The sequence below is a fragment of the Xenopus laevis genome, chromosome 6L, assembly GCF_017654675.1.
Source record: "Xenopus laevis strain J_2021 chromosome 6L, Xenopus_laevis_v10.1, whole genome shotgun sequence".
Lineage (NCBI taxonomy): Eukaryota > Metazoa > Chordata > Amphibia > Anura > Pipidae > Xenopus > Xenopus laevis.
Window position 1 is genome coordinate 144,981,824 of NC_054381.1, and position 18,265 is coordinate 145,000,088.

The following is an 18,265-nucleotide window of genomic DNA, read 5'->3' on the forward strand; positions in this document are numbered from 1 at the left end:
TCCTGGGGAAGGTCCCCATAGGCTAACATTGTACCTCGGTAGGTTTAAACTGCCGAACTATGTAGTTGTAGTTTTTTTTAAAGAGACAGTACTTCGACTATCGAATGGTTGAATAGTCGAACGATTTTTACTTCAAATCGTTCGAGTCGAAGTATTAGTAGCCTATTCGATGGTCAAAGTACCCAAAAAAATACTTTGAAATTCAAAGTTTTTTTTACTTTGAATCCTTAACTCGAGCTTATTAAATGTGCCCCTTGGTGTTTGAAACGTCAGATTTTTTCCAATAAATCTTGATTTTTTTATTCCCGTTGAGTGCGGTACTATGTTAACTCATTTACCTGGTTTAGCAGCACCCAGGCAAGTTGCTAAACAAGTTTAGGGTGTGTTCCTCCATGTAAGCTTCCACCCTAGGTAAGGATCCTATAATAAATGTGGCTGGCTGCTGTGTTGCTTGTATCTGTTGGCAAGGAACATGCATTTTCTATAAACTAAAATAGCTGCTGCTCTTGTTCCATTTACAAAGAAAAACTCAGCCAAAGATAAGCTATCTGTCAGGCCTTACACAGAAATGCAAATGAGTAGGTGGATAATAACCTGTGCATGTAGTTATACATGTTATATATCCTCATTCTTTACCTTCTAGGTAACACAGTTACTGAATAGCAACCATAATTAACAGTAAGCGTATAACAATATAGATGAACAGGGTCATACTGTAGACACAGAAAAACCCCAGGAACACTTTATTGTTATATGTATGGAAGCACAGTAACCTAGGAGTTGTGATTGATTAAATATTCTCAAGTTCAATTCAGCTCAAAAGATTAAAAGAGCCAACTTGGTTGTTATATGCTGTGCATTGTGCTGTTATGTTTGCTTATGTATTTAATGTGCTTAGTTTATTTTGTCTCAACGGTGGTTGAGTCTCACCTCCTGCACATCGTTCAGAAAATCTTTCTATACTTGGCACCTGCACTGTTTGTTAAGCATGTAATGAGTTAGGGCTAAAAGGTAAGGCAGTACAGATATGGGTTCTGTTATCCAAAATGCTTGGGACCTGGGGTTTCTAGATAAGGGGATTTTTGTAATTTGACTCAATCTTTTGAACATTAAATAAATTCTAAAGGCTGGTTTTGCCTTGACTACTGATTATTTATATGTTATAGTTAGGATTAAGTACAAGGTACTGTTTTGTTACTATACAGAAAAAGCAAGTCATTTTTAAACATTTGAATTATTTGATTAAAATGGAATCCTTATATCTTAACATTGTGTAGTAAAAATAAGGAAACAACAGAAAAAAAACACGCACAATTTTATCCCTGCACTAACATGGTAGCCTACAATAAGGGGATATTTTACAATGAATATTTCAAAACAGCAGTTAGGCATAGGATGGCTGGTTTATTAGGGGCAGGGGTGTGAAATTAGCCATTTCAGAGACCATGTGCTTAGGAGTTTCTCAGGTGCTTTGTATGAGAAAACACAAAGGGGCAAATTCACCAAGGGTCGAATATTGAGGGTTAATTAACCCTCGATATTCGACTGGGAATTAAAATCCTTCGACTTTGAATATGGAAGTCGAAGGATTTTAGCGCAAATAGTTTGATCGAACGATCGAAGGAATAATCGTTCGATCGAACGATTAAATCCTTCGAAACGAACGATTCGAAGGATTTTAATCCATCGATCGAAGGATTATGCTTCGATCAGAAAAAACTTGGAAAGCCTATGGGGACCTTCCCCATAGGCTAACATGGACTTCGGTAGCTTTTAGGTGGCGAACTAGGGGGTCGAAGTTTTTTCTTAAAGAGACAGTACTTCGACTAATGAATGGTCGAATAGTCAAACGATTTTTAGTTCGAATCCTTCGATTCGAAGTCGTAGTCGGAGGTCGAAGTAGCCCATTCGATGGTCGAAGTAACCCAAAAAACACTTCGAAATTTGAAGTTTTTTTACTTCAAATCCTTCACTCAAAGTTAATGAATTGGCCCCTACTGGGCAAATTCACTAAAGGGCGAATTTTCACCACACTTCACACCACTTGCCAGGTGCAAATTTGCTACCACTACGCTAATTCACTAAAATGCAAAGTTGCATCTCTGTAAGCATTTCATAGCGAACTTTCGCCAACATTCCTTTCTGCCTAGTGAAACTTAGTATGCTTGTGCTTAGGTCAATTTATATGGGGCGGGTAAATATAGGTTGTATATTTGACTTTATTAGAGATGGTGAAATTGCTTGAAGTGGCCACTTATTATTAAAAATGTTCAAGGAAGCTAAATAAAGACAAAAGAGATCCTCTAATGCCCTAAACATGAGCCCAGACCTAATAAATGTGGCGTGCCCCTAAAATGGTAAAAAAAAAAAAAAGCATTTGTTATTTTAAGAATTTTTCGGCATACAGGATATGATGATTGAGGAGGATGTAGCTTCATCTTATCAGTTCGCCAAGTCTAGGCTGGTGAAGAAAACTCTGGCGAAAGAGGTAACGTTTTATAAAATTTGCACTAGTGAATTGGCGGCGTAACGATCCTGAGCAAAAATTCGAAAGGGTGAGAAACTGCGCTAGCGATGGGCTCTTTCACTAAATTGCTTTTAAGCAATTAAAAGAACATTTGGTGAAGGCTCCAATATTAAAAAAATGTGTCTCACATCAAAAAAATTTGTTGTGCTACCCCACGCGTCAAAAAAAAATTGATGATAATATCTGTATTGTTGATTATAGTGCTACTTACATGCAACACAAGGCAAAGGAGAAAGAATTATACTAATCTGCTGCACGGCCAGCCATGCCAGCTTCTAGGAAATCTGTAGCCATTGGTCACTATCTTGGCATACATAACAGAGCATGGCTAATCATCTCTAATTTACTGTAATATTTTGGCACAATCATTATGCAATACATCACAGATAATTCTAATTTTAATTAAGAATCAGCCTGATTGCAGTTTGCTTGTTTCCTTATGAAGAAATGTTCATAAGAACAGTAAGTTCCCATCCTGCCCAATCATGGCTAGTCAAGCTCAAAATAAAGGGACCCCGGAATCAATCACAGTCATAAGTGACTATGGCAAGTCTGTGCCCTACCTAGAAATGAGCGTAACACAGGTCCCATGGATTGTGTGATTAGGTCAAAAATGTGAGCTCCAGGTGCATATTTGTGTGGGTGAAGGTTGAATTGCAAGCAGGGCCCCTTTCTGTATGGTGTGATTTTATGAAATTGTGACCCCCTCTTCTATGGTGCTTGATCACCCAATATATGAGTTGTTGTTTTTTTCTACCATGGTGAAGCCCTTTCATTCAGAGAACATTTTAAAAAAACAAGAACAACCATCCTTTCTGTCCTCCGCTCCCCTTGTATTTGAAATAGCACCCACTCTTACAGTAATCCTCACATTGACCCATTTCATATGAAGTGTATAATGAATAGAGGAAAGTTTCCAAGCTTGGTGCTGTGGCTTTATATTATAATATGAGAAACCATTAGAAATTATTCACCCCCAGCCGACAGTTTATAGACAATGACAAGTGCCTGACAATAAAAAGAGTAGTTGAACGTCACACCTCTCCCAATGACAACAACAAATACCAGCAGAGACATGAAACGATCAGTGCTGGGCAGTTGCTATGCTGGAGCAACACTATAAATTCTCTAGCATCCTAACACTCCATTCAATATTCAGTGCAACAGGCAAGTGTGAGGGATCCATAGGACTGACTGCCTTCTCCCCTTCACTGACAGGTAAGCCCCCAACCCAAAGACTATTCATGTATTTAATGGCAGGGATTTCTCACTGTGCTATATCTCCTGTCTAGATCAGAACCTGAGACACAGTACAGACATTTTTACTCAGTTTAACGATCATGTTCTATTTTATAGATTTTATATTTCTCTTCTATGTTACTGATCATTATAAATTAATTGTTATAATAGTAATTTTAATAATAATGTTTTCTTTTTTGTAAACTTTTTTTATCATTTGTTTTAATTTTATTTTTTTTGCTGATCATTATAAACTAATATTTTGGGGATAAATACAATATTTGAATTGGTGGCGGAAAGCATCACAGTGAATGAATTAATTAATTATCATTGATTAGTAACAAAAAAAGATTACTAAAGCGAGGAGAAAAATGTTTCCGATGAAACTTTCCATCTATTTCTAAAAAAAAATTACGATTCCAAATTTTTCCAGTTTTTTTTTTAATAGATAAATCTTGAAAATGTGGTTTATTTACTTTTTGATTTTTTTAAGCCACGTGCCAAAATATTATATTTTGTACAAAGGAAATGTACAGCTATAGATTGTATGAAATGTAAATATGTATAAACTACTGTATATGAAAGATCCTCTGTGTGCTCTGCATTTTCTCTATATGCTGACATCAAACTAGTAGACCTGCATCTGGGCATCTATTCTAAATGCTGGAATGCAAACAGAAAAGTGTTTGTATTGCCTTAACAAAGATCACAGGTAGTGACTGAAACATTTTAATAAAAACAGGAACAGATCGTAGTCTCTATTGAGACCTACTGGATGAAGAGATTTCAATTTATTGATCCACCAAACCTCCCATCTTTTTAATTTCAATTCCCGATCTTCACCCCTCTTAAGGGGGGGGACACACACTCTCTAGTACCATAAATTTTAGTTGGTCTGAGATTTGGCCCTTTTCAAAAAAGTGCTTAGAAACAGGTAATGTAGTATTGCCCAAATTAATGGCTGACCTGTGCTGTGACCTGTACTATGACTGAGACTACGATCTGTTCCTGTTTTTATGAGAATAACACATATTCAGAGGATTCTGATGTGATATATTACCTCTAGGGTTAATTAATGATGCATACATTTGATGATGTCACTTCCTGTATTTTCCTTTTAAATTTAATATAGCTTGATAAAGGGCAGACATTGTGCCCGAAACGTCGCAATTGTGATGGGAATTTTTTTAATCCTGAGTCCCGCCTCTTCATTTACATTGACTGTATGTATGTATGTATGTATGTATGTATGTATGTATGTATGGATGTATGTATGTATGTATGTGTGTGTATATATATATATATATATATATATATATATATATATATATATATATATATATATATATATATATATATATATATATATATATATATATATATATATATATATATATATACATATAATTAATTCGTCATTACTCATTGTTCAAACACAGAATAGACATTTTACAAAAACATGCTACACCTTTTGATTAGTGAAGATTGAAAAGAAAATCCGAAACAGAGTTGACATAACAGTTATTTCTTGCCATTTTGCATACATTTTTTACAGAATTCATGGAATGTATTTCCTTTAGGCGGCATATTCTTTTGTCATGGCTGCAGTGTGTGTCAATAACAGAGAGAATGCAATCCAAACACAGTCATGTTAGTCAGGTTAGAAGGAAATTAGGCCAATGAGGGTTAAGTCTGTAGAGGAAGCCTTTGACCACATGTTTCTGAATAGAATTATGTTGCTTTTTAATTAGAAATCCCTCCTGTTGCCATTGGAGCCACAGGCTGATGGTGGAGTGAGGCTTCCAGCACAATGAAAGAAGTTGTCCTTCTCCTCCTCAGTGTCCTCACCCAAGTCACATGTAAGTATATTCACTACCCCTAATGAAAGGGATACTTAAAAGTGAGTTCAATGTATCACTGTGTGATATAGGATAGGGCGTTAGCAATATTTTCCCCCATGTAACAGAACTTCTCATGTATTGAAATAATGGAAATAACATCCATCCATGAACATATTACTCATTATCAAATACATAGTTTTTTCCTTTCAGCATATTGTTATCACACATCCATATTATGATACCTTCAATTCAGGGTGCCTGATAAGCAGCTTAAATTCAAATGCCTAAGGGGCACAATTACTAATGGTAATTGGGGACCTTTCCCATAGGCTAACATTGATGTTCGGTAGGTTTTAGGTGGCGAAGTAGGGGGTTGAAGTTTTTTTTTAAAAGTTAGTACTTCGACTATCTAATGGTCGAATAGTCGAACGATTTTTAGTCCGAATCGTTCGATTCGAAGTCGTAGTCGAAGGTCGAAGTAGCCAATTTGATGGTCGAAGCAGCCAAAAAAAAATTCGAAATTCAAAGTATTTTTTCTTCTATTCCTTCACTCGAGCTAAATGTGTAAATGTGCTCCTAAGTGTTCATAATTGGTGGGGGAATATACAGGGGCTCATTCATAAACACAAGGGAAGTGTACAAGGTGCAATTTTGGATTCGAGTCTCCATGGTTTTTATCAAAGTATTGTGTTCTTGTGAATACTGCATGTGGTTGTAGAGCCCTACTTTGTTCCCTATATAGGTGTTTTGGAGCAGGAGGTTTGATATGGAGGTCTTTCTTAGAAATAAAGTGATAGTTCTTTTGAACAAGATGGTCTAGTTAGAGAATAGTGATAAGCGGGTTGACCTGAACCCAGTCTTAACCGAGCTCTACAGCACCCGCATTTAACCCTAACACGGTCCGCGTCCATATTTAAACACCCACAAGCACACATATAGGCCCGTCCTACTCTGACATCAAGGAAGGGGCAGGGCATACAGGAGTGAGTCTGTAAATTAATGTGACTGGAGGCTTAAATGAGGCACTGTGAACATTGTATAGAAGTTAGTGATGGGAGAATTTATTTGCCAGGTGCGAAATCACAGCAGATTTCACCGGCGATCAAATTCGTGAAATTGGCGCGAAAATTCGCTGTTGTCTAAATGTTTTTGATGCCAAACACAATTCTGACTTTAATGGGCAACAGAATTTTCACCAGCGGCGAAATTGTTGCTGGCATCAAAAATTGACTGCCGGCGCCAAAATTCACGTTTCACATATTTTTCGCGAATATTTCCTGAATTTTTCAGGGAAGCGAAACAGGAGAAATTCATCCATCACTAATGGAAGTAGGATCTATTGGTCTTTCATTCAAACCACTCCCTAACTGCCACAAATAATAAAATATGACATGCTGAAATGACATGAAAAGGACTGCATCCCCATACAGATTTTATATATATATATATATATATATATATATATATATATATATATATATATATATATATATATATATATATATATATATATATAGCGTATATCAAAATGTGCAGAAGAGTACTGCCTTTTGTGTTATCACTTCTCTAAGAATATCTTTCCAAAACACATTGTACCTTATCTCTTTTATTTTCCTTTTCAGATGGACGTCCAAGGGTGAACAGAATAACTCCAAACTATGGGAGTCTCAACGGTGCAACCAGGATCACTATACTAGGGCAGGGTGGGTAATAGAAAGCTGCTGTGAGAAAAGATGTTTCCTCTGTTCGCAAACATTTAAATTATATATCTATATATATAATATATATACCGTATATACTCGAGTATAAGCCGAGTTTTTCAGCATCCAAAATGTGCTGAAAAAGTCTACCTCGGCTTATACTCGGGTCAGCGGGCAGTAGCTGAGATTGCAGTCACTTTTAATCATTCCTATACCAACAGTTCACTTGGGGAGAGACTGCAATATCCCACAATGCCCTCTGTTGCTTTTATGAAAGAATAACAGTGCGCCCTCTGTTGGTTATATCAAAGAATAACAGTGACTGCAATATCACACAGCGCCATCTGTTGGTTGTATCAAAGAATAACAGTGACTGCAATATCACACAGCGCCATCTGTTGGTTATATCAAAGAATAACAGTAACTGCAATATCACACAGCGCCATCTGTTGGTTGTATCAAAGAATAACAGTGACTGCAATATCACACAGCGCCATCTGTTGGTTATATCAAAGAATAACAGTAACTGCAATATCACACAGCCGCCATCTGTTGGTTGTATCAAAAAATAACAGTGACTGCAATATCACACAGCACCATCTGTTGGTTATATCAAAGAATAACAGTAACTGCAATATCACACAGCGCCATCTGTTGGTTGTATCAAAGAATAACAGTGACTGCAATATCACACAGTGCCCTCTGTTGGTTATATGAAAGAATAACAGTGACTGCAATATCACACAGCGCCCTCTGTTAGTTGTATAATGGATTAACAGTGATGACAATATCACACAGCGCCATCTGTTGGTTATACGAAAGATTAACAGTGATGGCAATATCACACAGCACTCTCTGCACAATTCTCTGACACCATCAACTTTGCAAAGAAGTCCGGTTGATCGCTGGGGGAGTCTCTTTGGCGGAATGTGCGCTGCTGGGAGACAGGGCTGTAGTTGTGTCTAGGCTTATACTAGAGTCAATAAGTTTTCCCAGTTTTCGTAGGTAAAATTAGGTACCTCGGCTTATACTCGGATCGGCTTATACTCGAGTATATACGGTATATAATATATATATATATATATATATATATATATATATATATATATATATATATATATATATATATATATACTTTATATATAATGTCTATATTTATTTAATGCTATAAATTGAGTTTAACCATTGGCTGCACATTGGTGATTCTACCTGGCAATAGGCCAATTCAGGGTGTCTCATCTGTTTTAAGTTCCATGTCAAACCAAGGCAAAGACACCATGGTGTGTTCTCATACACAGTCACACTCAGCTGATGCCTTCCCATCAGGCTTCCATACCACTATTAATCTTGCCACGTTTCCGGTAGTTGATCAGCCTTCATCACTGTAACTCTTCCCAAATTTTCCATAACTAATCAATCTTTCCTAAAAGTCATGGTGATATCTTCCTCTTGTACTAGCAGCCAAAATATTGAGCCATAAATGGATAGAATCTTAACGCAGACAATACATCTGCAGGAATGGATCTAGTTTCCAATTTTATTGTCTCTCTTATTTTAATGTGTAGCAAGAATCCAAAGGCACACAGAACTGCTGCACGCAAGGAACACAATGCACATTTAATGCGGAAGTGCAACGGTTTGGGGTCATGCCCCTTTGTCAAGCAGACAGACAATTAGTGCAATAAAAAATATAAAGCATTACAATTACCATGATTGGTGCATATTTAACAAGGTTCAATCAAAGTGATAAGAAAGTCCAATAGAATCAAAGTCCTTCAATGATGTTATACCAAAATAACCAAAGTCCATGTATTTCACCTAGTATCAAATACATAAAAAGTGTAAAAGATAAAAAGATTATGCAGTTAGCAAATCTTACCCTACACAATGATGAGTAAAGGGCGTTCAATACCTGTCCCTGTCATAAATTGAGGAAATATTATCTGTAAAAAAAGAGACAATAGGTTTAATTACAAGAAACAAGTCAAATTATACTCCTCATTCAATCCCTTAGGCTGTCTGGACTGCAAAAGCCATATCCAGTAACATTCTCTCTGATGTAATAACTTTTTTATATCCGGCCCTTGTTTAGTTACAACCTTTTCAAGGATCTGCCAACAAAATTGTGCCACCCGATGGCCATGGGCAAAATAGCTTTTCTTTTTTCTCTATAACCCCTTCCCTTTTAAACTCACTGGCAGATATTGGCAAAGTAGTAATTGGTTTGTAATTTCTTATCATTGATTTATGCTCATTGAGACGTGTTTTAATAGGTCTCATGGTTTGGCCTATATGGGCCATATCGCAGGGGCAGTTAATACAATATATGACATTGAAAGTGTTACATGTAAAAAAAACTTTTATCTTATGTTTAGACCAAGAGATGGATGCATCACCTCATCACCCGGGATGCTGCCACTACAATGTCTAATGTAATGAGTGGTAAATATCCATTTTAAGCGCTTGCTAAGGATTAATTAAATCACCTATATTCCTCCCTCTTCTGTAAGAAAAGAGCAGTGGTAACTGGAACAAATGTCCAAATTTAGGGCCAGCCTTCAAAATCCCCAAATACTGTAGAATGAAATTCCTACACAATTTGAAATTGAAGTCGAAGGAGGAAATTAATGAAATTCGTGATGTCTCCTTACTGATATTAACTTTTTGCCTTAGTAACTGATTTACTAGGTATCATTTTTACCTCCTCCTTAGCAGATATTAAATCATTTACACTATAACCTTTTTCAGTGAATTTCTGCACAATCTTTGTGGATTCTGTTTCAAATAACTCATCAGTAGAGGTAATGTGTTTTACACGCAACAATTGGCTCCTAGGTAAGCCTTTCAGTAGCCCTGGAGGATGGAAACTTGTAGATCTCACAAGATTATTTATATCAGTAGGTTTAGTGTACAGGGAGGTTACAAAAGAGTCACGAACGTACCTAATATTAATGTCCAAAAAATGTACTTCACAGGGGTAGGCCTCAAATGTAAATTAAATTGTGCCGTGCGTATTATTCAAATAGGTAACAAAATCCTGCAATTTTTCAAATGAACCTGAGGAGCCAATTGTTGCGTGTAAAACACATTACCTGTACTGATGAGTTATTTGAAACAGAATCCACAAAGATTGTGCAGAAATTCACTGAAAAAGGTTATAGTGTAAATGATTTAATATCTGCTAAGGAGCAGGGAAAAAGGATGCCTAGAAATGAGATAGTAAGGCGAAAAGTTAATATCAGTAAGGAGACATCACGAATTTCATACATTTCCTCCTTCGACTCCAATTCCAAATTGTGTAGGAATGTCATTCTAAAGTATTGGGGGATTTTGAAGGCTGACCCTAAATTTGGACATTTTTTCCAGTTACCACTGCTCTTTTCTTACAGAAGAGGGAGGAAAATAGGTGATTTAATTAAACCTAAGCAGCGCTTAAAATGGATATTTACAAATCATTAAAATCTAATGGTACTTTCCCTTGCAGAAATTGTAGACATTGTAGTGGCAGCATCCCAGGTGAAGGGGTGATGCATCCATCTCTTGGTTCTAAACATAAGATAAAATGCTTTTTTTACATGTGACACTCTCAATGTAATATATTGTATTAAATGCCCGTGTGGTATGACCTATATAGGCCAAACCACGAGCCCTAGTAAAACTCGTCTCAATGAGCATAAATCATAAATCAATGATAAGAAATTACAAACCAGTAACTACTGTGCCAATATCTGCCAGTGAGTGTAAAAGGAAAGGGGTTATAGAGAAAAAAGAAATGAATTTGGCGAGACATTTTTTTACCCATGGCCATCGGGTGGCACAATTTTGTTGGCAGATACTTGAAAAGGTTGTAACTAAACAAGGGCCGGATATAAAAAAGTTATTACATCAGAGAGAATGTTACTGGATATGGCTTTTGCAGTCCAGACAGCCTAAGGGATTGAATGAGGAGTACAATTTGGCTTGCTTCTTGTAATTAAACCTATTGTCTCTTTTTTTACAGATAATATTTCCTCAATTTATGACAGGGACAGGTATTGAACGCCCTTTACTCATCATCGTGTAGGGTAAGAATTGCTAACTGCATAATCTTTTTATCTTTTACACTTTTTGTATGGGATGTATATATATTTGATACTATGTGAAATACAAAGACTTTGGTTATTTTGGTACTGAAGGACTTTGATTTTATTGGACTTTCTTATCACTTGACTTTGATTGAACCTTGTTAAATATACACCAATCGTAATTGTACTGCTTTATATTCTTTATTGCACCAATTGTCCATATGCTTGACCAAGGGGCATGACCCCGAAACGTTGCACTTCCTCATTAAATGTGCAAGGTGTTCCTTGCTTGCAGCAGTTCTGTGTGACTTTGGATTTTTACTAGACATTGGAACTGAGGCGGCCAAACCTCTACCATAGTGCACCAGACATCATTGAGTCAACTTAAGGGTGTGTGAGAGCCAGGTTCTTTACTCTATTATTTTAATACAGGTATGGTATGTGTTATCAAGAGACCCAGTATCCAAAAAGCTCTGAAATTTGGGAATTTATATCCCAATACAGTACAACCGTTGTTCAACATGTGCAATGAACAGGGCTTGTGCTGAACATACTTGTTGCCTGTTTATTGACATTGGCACCTTTCTTGTGTATATGGTACCAAAACCTAACATGTCTACATTTTGTGCCTGACTGCATTTAGAGGAAGATTATAATTAGTTGGGACTTGTTTGTGGCTTGCTCAAATGCTGGCTGCTGATCCTGCTCAAAGCCTTTAGCTCTCAGTGCCATATATATGCTTTGTCCTTATATATAAAAGAAAATAAACTATTTTACAGTGGTGAAGTCTAGGAGTGAAAAATTAACCAGGAGGATCAGCTTTTTGTTTAGGATCTGAATAAATCTCATTCAGGCAGGGTGCCCCATATTCTGTAGCATAAATAGCGTGCTAGTTGGTTGGTTTAACTGGAGACATTCCATCACCTTATGTACAGGAGACAAGCCTTTCCTATAACAGTCGCAGAGGACAGCAGCTTCCCTGGAATTATCTCCTGCTGTGGTGCAGGGAGTAGTTATTGGGTTACATTACCAGCATTACCAACTTGGCAACAAAATGTTCAGGGAATTAACAAATTCATTTAAAACAAGAGGAAAACATGAACTTGGGGGAAACAGGCTGGGAAGGCACAACATTTATGATACCAATGGAAGGAGTAACACATCTAAAAAATGTGAATATCTATTATTAGCAAAAGTTTATTTTTAAGGCTGTAGGGGAAGTTGAGAAACTAATCTTTTCCTACCGTCTCCTGCAGGCTTTGCTGAAGCAAACCAGTTTAATTACGGAGATGGGAATGCTGCCCTGGGAAACAGCGTCCATCTGGTCTCTGACACCTTGTCCATTCCCTGTGACGTGGAGAAGGTTTCCAGCCATGCAACCCAGATAACCTGCTACACAAGGTATGTTGTGTCTCTGCATGTCCTCTGATTAGAACTACTGTATATTACAGAAAAGTCCCAATAACCTGTAAAGTATATCCTTATAAACACTGCCATCATTTGCCTTCAGCTATGTGCCTTTATTTTGTCATGGAACCTCTAATATCCTTATATTTTATAATAGGGGGTACATTATTCTCTGAATACCCAACACAATGATCTTCATCGCTTCCTTTGTTTCAGGCCAATGCCGGCTGATAATTATCTCATAAGAGTGAGTGTAGATGGAGTTCCTGTGCCAGACAGTAACGTTTGCTATGGGAATTTCCAGAGCTGCAGCTTTACGGTATGTATAGTCAAATCTATAGCTATAGTTTTTTTTAAAAAAAAATGTGGGAAACTTTTTTAAAACACACCAATTTTGCTGAGATAAGTAGCAGTAATTTCACCAAGTCTCCTTTTTCTTTCACTCATAATTGTTATTTGGTCCCCTTAATATTCTCCCTCCAGCTCCTGACAGCTGCAGTATTATGCAATGCTAAAAAACACATTTAAGGCTAATTATGTTTACAAATAATGAATAAATTCTGCCTTTTTAATTAAATTACTTTCACCCAATACACATTCACAGCAATATTAATATTTTGGGAAGTAAAGAAAAATTACACAAATCTGCTCTGCAGAAACATTTTCAGGCTTTTTCACACAAATAAAAATAATACTACAAAAAACACCCATTGACTCCAATGCATTTGGAGCAAGAAAAAACATGACGCAAAGTGCCCTTTGACTCCCATGCATACGGTGAAATTGCTCCATTTTGTGAATTATTGGTCAAAGTGAAAGGAGAGTATTACTACGTACTAGACATGAGAACTAAAGAGATAATTTTAAGAAAATACATATAAAGGATCTATTTAAGATCGCTCAAGCAATCATGAATATAACTTGCCATGCGTTTCTGTACTCTTTCGAGCTAAAAAGATTGAGCAATCATAAATAAGCCCCATAGTCCTGAAAAAGGGGTTAACATTTTTATTATACTTAACAAAGTGAATGTGTTGTTCTGTTTCCAGACCCATATCTACTACACACCACTTATAGAGAGCATAAACCCATTCTCCGGAACTCCAGGTACTGATGAGTTTTAACTAGTGTACTTTAAGTTACCAAGTCTGGTTTCTATGGGTAACTGCACTGCTGCCGTTAAGGAGCAATGCCAGTAAATTAGCTTTCTGCCTCATTTCAGGGGCATTGACATGTCAATACAGATAACTGCTGCAACACAGGTTGGAAAGCATATTCAATTGTTTTTCAAAATTTGATCATTGTCGACACTAGCATATTTACCGACATCGACTTCTATAGAACATAGGTTTTAGCTGCCAATCGATGTTTCAAGATTTTTCAACTCAATAAAATGAATTCAACAATCTCTAGAATTGTAGAATGAATCAGCCTTAATTAGTAACTGGGTGAAATTGTCATTTATAAAATGTCTATATTGAGGTAATACATCTCCTTCAAGTACTGTGAGGGTCCAGCCTGAAGGTCTGGAAGGTAACCCATGCTCTGTATTTGTATGCAGACAATTCCACACTGAGGAAGCAGAAATGTTCTCTCAATGAATTCTCATAGAATTGTCTGTTATTGCAGGTGCAATGATAACAATCAGAGGACGAATCTATACTGATCTGTATGGCAGTAACAGGGCTCTAAGCTCCAACTCCAGAAATGTCAGAATATTAAGGTAAGAAAATAAATGTCTACCTAGCAGCAGTCTGTGCACTCACAAATGTACTGTAGGTACTTGTAGGTGGGAAGAGTGGAACATAGGTCAAGATAGCACCACTGCATTAGTAGGGTAAAAGTAGGATTTTTAGATACTCACAGTTAATCCATTACTCTGTAGTCAACAGGGGGACACAGGGAACGTATGCGGTTAAACTCTACTCTCCAGGAGGCAGGTCACTTGAACTAAAGGGGATGTGCAAAATCCAGCTTTACCCCTACACAGTACTCATCCATTCAGTTTGTACCAAAAGAGAAGTATGATAAACAAAACTACTAACTGAAAACAGGCAGAACATAGGAACAGGCAAGTAATCCAGAAGAAAAACAACCAATGTGGCCATGTAGTAGTATTCGGACGGGAAGCCCTGTGTCCCCCTGTTGACTACAGAGAAATTTATTTAACGTGATTATCTAAAACTCTGATTTTCTCTGTCATCTCAGGGGGACACAGAGGATGTATGGGGACTTAACAAAGCAGCCCCAAAGCAGGGTGGGTTATGAATACCTGATTGCAGCACAGATTGGAGAAGGTTGTGTCCAAATGTGGCTTCAGCCGATGCAGAAATGTCCAGGCTATAGAATTTGGAAAGGATATGAACAGAGGACCAGGTAGCTCTGCCCTGTAGGTCTGATCCAGAGAGGCAGAGTTTTGCCATGCCTCGGAAGTCCCCATCGTCCTTGGGGTAGGGGATTTTGCCTTTGACAGTAACATTTGTCAAATTATCTCCCTAATCCATCTAGCAAGTGACTTCTTGGTGGTTGAGAGGCCTCATTGAGGACTAGACAGCAGAACAAAGAGGGATTGGGAGTGTTAAAATGGCTTGGAGGGATTGAACTACATCCATGCTGATGAACCTGTGCTCCTTCTCATTCTTGGGGTCTGGATATAGTGATGTCACTATGATCTCCTAACTGAGATTAAAGGAGACTTGGGGCCGGAAGGATGGTACTGTAGGTAGGATTGCTTTGTCTTTGTGAAGAAAACAGAAACTGTGGAGCACAGGATAGTGCAAGGAAAATCACCTTCCAGGTGAGTAATGGTTGTTTACTGATTGAGACTGTAGTCGATGGGACCAATGTAAGAGAGCCTGCCGGACCGTTTAAAGTTCCAATATATTTATTAGAGGGGTGAAAGGGTGAAAGGGTGAAGTGGCTAACGCCAGCGACAATTCGCCAGCATTGCCACCCGCAGGGACATGATCAATTTACTTACAGGCGCAGGCGTCTATTCATCAGCGAAAGAGACCGTCACTAGCATTCATTTACACTCTGTGACTTTTCTCTCTGGTGAAAGGTTGTTACTCCGCAAACTCACAAAGTTCAGATTTTACAGAACGTTACCTCTTGCACCAGAGTTGTCTTCATCACCTCAGACCAGGCAAAGTGCTAAAAAGAAGCAACATCTTCCTCAATCTTACATCATATCATGTGTTTCTTTGCTATGAAATGCTTGAACTGCAGAGTTAACGCTAGTGAAAAGTCGCCAGCGTTCGGCATCCAGGACGAAATTTCGCATTTTAGTGAATTGGGGGATTCGTAGAAGTGGTGCGATGTGTGTGAAGCTGACGCTGGCAAAAATTTGCCCTTGAGTCTGCCCCAAAATTTGATATGTAAACAGTGCCTCAGCGACCATCTTCATTCAGGGTCGGATTTCTGCTTCTGCTCCTAGACGGAAGGGCGTCCAGTCTGCCTCCTGGACACTGGCGGAGCGCAATCTCCAGTGCTTTCTACAAAAATAAGAATGCAGCTGGGCAGCCCCTAGGCTGGAGGGTAAAAGTCCCTCCCCCTCCACTTGTGATCACACCAACCTTCCCTCTCGAGCACATATGCACATACGCAATCTGCCTCCTGGACACTGTCAGAATGAGAGCCTCAGTGTTTTCTACAAAAACAAGAATGCGGCTGGGTAGAATGTGGCCCCTAAAATATTGCTGCCCTAGGCCCGGGCCTTTGTGGTAACTGACTTGCTCCCAAAACTATTCTAAATGGTACATCGGACAAGATTTAATTCAGTGAGAAAAACGTTTATCACGTGAAAGCTCATGGACAAGATTCAATTTGAGATGCAATACAATTCAGCAAAGCTTCTCATCTCATGGTTTGCAGATGAAGTCTATGGAAAAAGCTGGAAGTGAATTAGGTGAAAGGTTGTATGTCCTTGAATTGAATATTGTCCATGACCTTTCATGTGTTAAACAATGAGATGAAAATGAAATGAATCTGCTACTTTCAGCCATAGGTGAACCCATGGTATGTTCATTTCCATAAATAAAATTGATGTATTAAATTTGATACTGAAATAATAGTGTCTGTATATATATTATTCTGTTCATATTTTTTAACATTATTATTTTACAGAGTGTATGCTGGGGGAATGCCCTGTGACTTGCTTATGCCAAATTCCGATACCTTGTAAGTAACTTATACCCTGTAACATGTCTCACTTTCTACAAACAGAAGTAGGATTAGCGAAGGGCACATCATTTCTAGACATTAACAATGACCACATTGATCAAATGATTGTTGCTCAGAAATTCCAACTGCCGTGTTTTTGTCTGGCCCAAAGTAAACCTGTGAGTCATTGCCATTGCCGTTAAAATTAATAGGGAGTAATTCCTTGTATTTTGTTGTTTCCTGCATGTTAATTAACTCATTGCCATTAGCTTTTAATAAAAAAATGCTATCTCACTTGCCATTGGCAACAAGCGCCATATCACCTCCCATGGGGAGCTTATTGCATTCCAGTCCCATTACAAAGAAGCCAGAATATTTATAGCCTGTACAGTGAGGTACCTTAAATCTATGCCACTCATCCATGACTTTTCACGTAATAAACCTTTTTCTCACTGAATTGAATCTGGACCAAAGACTGATATGGTTCTGTATATTAACAGGTATGGACTGCATCTTGACTATACCGGGAGTGATATGGGCACAATGATTTGTCATTATTCTGGAACATATGTTGGTGAGTTCACATCTATACATTTTTCTTGTCTTTAAACTAAGATATATGGGCAGATTTATTAAAGTTCGAGTTGTTCTTTTCCATGAAAATTCGAATATTTGAGTCAAAACTGAAATTTTTGGGTTAAAAAAAAACTCGAATGATTCAAGTTTTTTTTCTAAAAACTTGAATATTATTTATTATACCCGAACCTGGAAATAGCTCAAATCCAAAAATACACCACCTAAAACCTGTCAAAGTACTGTAGAAGTCAATTCGGTGGATTAGGGATGCACCGAATCCATTATTTGGGATTCGGCCGAATCCTCTAATCCTAGGTGAAAGATTCGGCTGAATACCGAACCGAATCCTAATTTGCATATGTAAATTAGGGTCAGGAAAGGAAAAAGTGGAAAAAAATCTTCTTTTGTGACAAAAAGTCACATGATTTCCCTACCCGCCTCTAATTTACATATGCAAATTAGGATTCGGAATTCGGTTCGGCCAGGCACAAGGATTTGGCCGAATCAGAATCCTTATCAAAAAGGTCGAATCCTGGCCGAATCCTGGATTCGGTGCATCCCTAAAGTCAATGGCAGAGGGCCCTTGAACCATTTGAAGAGGTTAACAGCCTGCTTTATGTTCGAGTTTTTCGTGGTGGGTTGTGGCTGAAAATTGAATAGAGAACTCGATTCAATTGATTCAAGTTTTTTTTCACTGAAAACTCAATTAATTCAAGTTTTGCAGTTGCGGGACTCAAACACACGCATTCA

The 18,265-nt window shown here is 37.8% G+C and overlaps 1 protein-coding gene across 1 annotated transcript in view; it reads left to right on the forward strand.

Moving 5' to 3' along the window:
* The first annotated feature begins 3,636 nt into the window (after positions 1–3,636).
* LOC108718599 (fibrocystin-L) overlaps positions 3,637–18,265 on the forward strand; it is a 94,821-nt gene continuing 80,192 nt past the window's right edge. Inside the window, exons 1-9 of the mRNA XM_041566613.1 lie at positions 3,637–3,745; positions 5,542–5,625; positions 7,230–7,310; positions 12,628–12,772; positions 12,995–13,097; positions 13,828–13,885; positions 14,408–14,501; positions 16,904–16,957; positions 17,440–17,513. Coding sequence (XP_041422547.1) covers positions 5,577–5,625; positions 7,230–7,310; positions 12,628–12,772; positions 12,995–13,097; positions 13,828–13,885; positions 14,408–14,501; positions 16,904–16,957; positions 17,440–17,513 — 658 coding nt within the window. The 5' untranslated portion in view covers positions 3,637–3,745; positions 5,542–5,576. The remainder of the gene's footprint in view (positions 3,746–5,541; positions 5,626–7,229; positions 7,311–12,627; positions 12,773–12,994; positions 13,098–13,827; positions 13,886–14,407; positions 14,502–16,903; positions 16,958–17,439; positions 17,514–18,265) is intronic.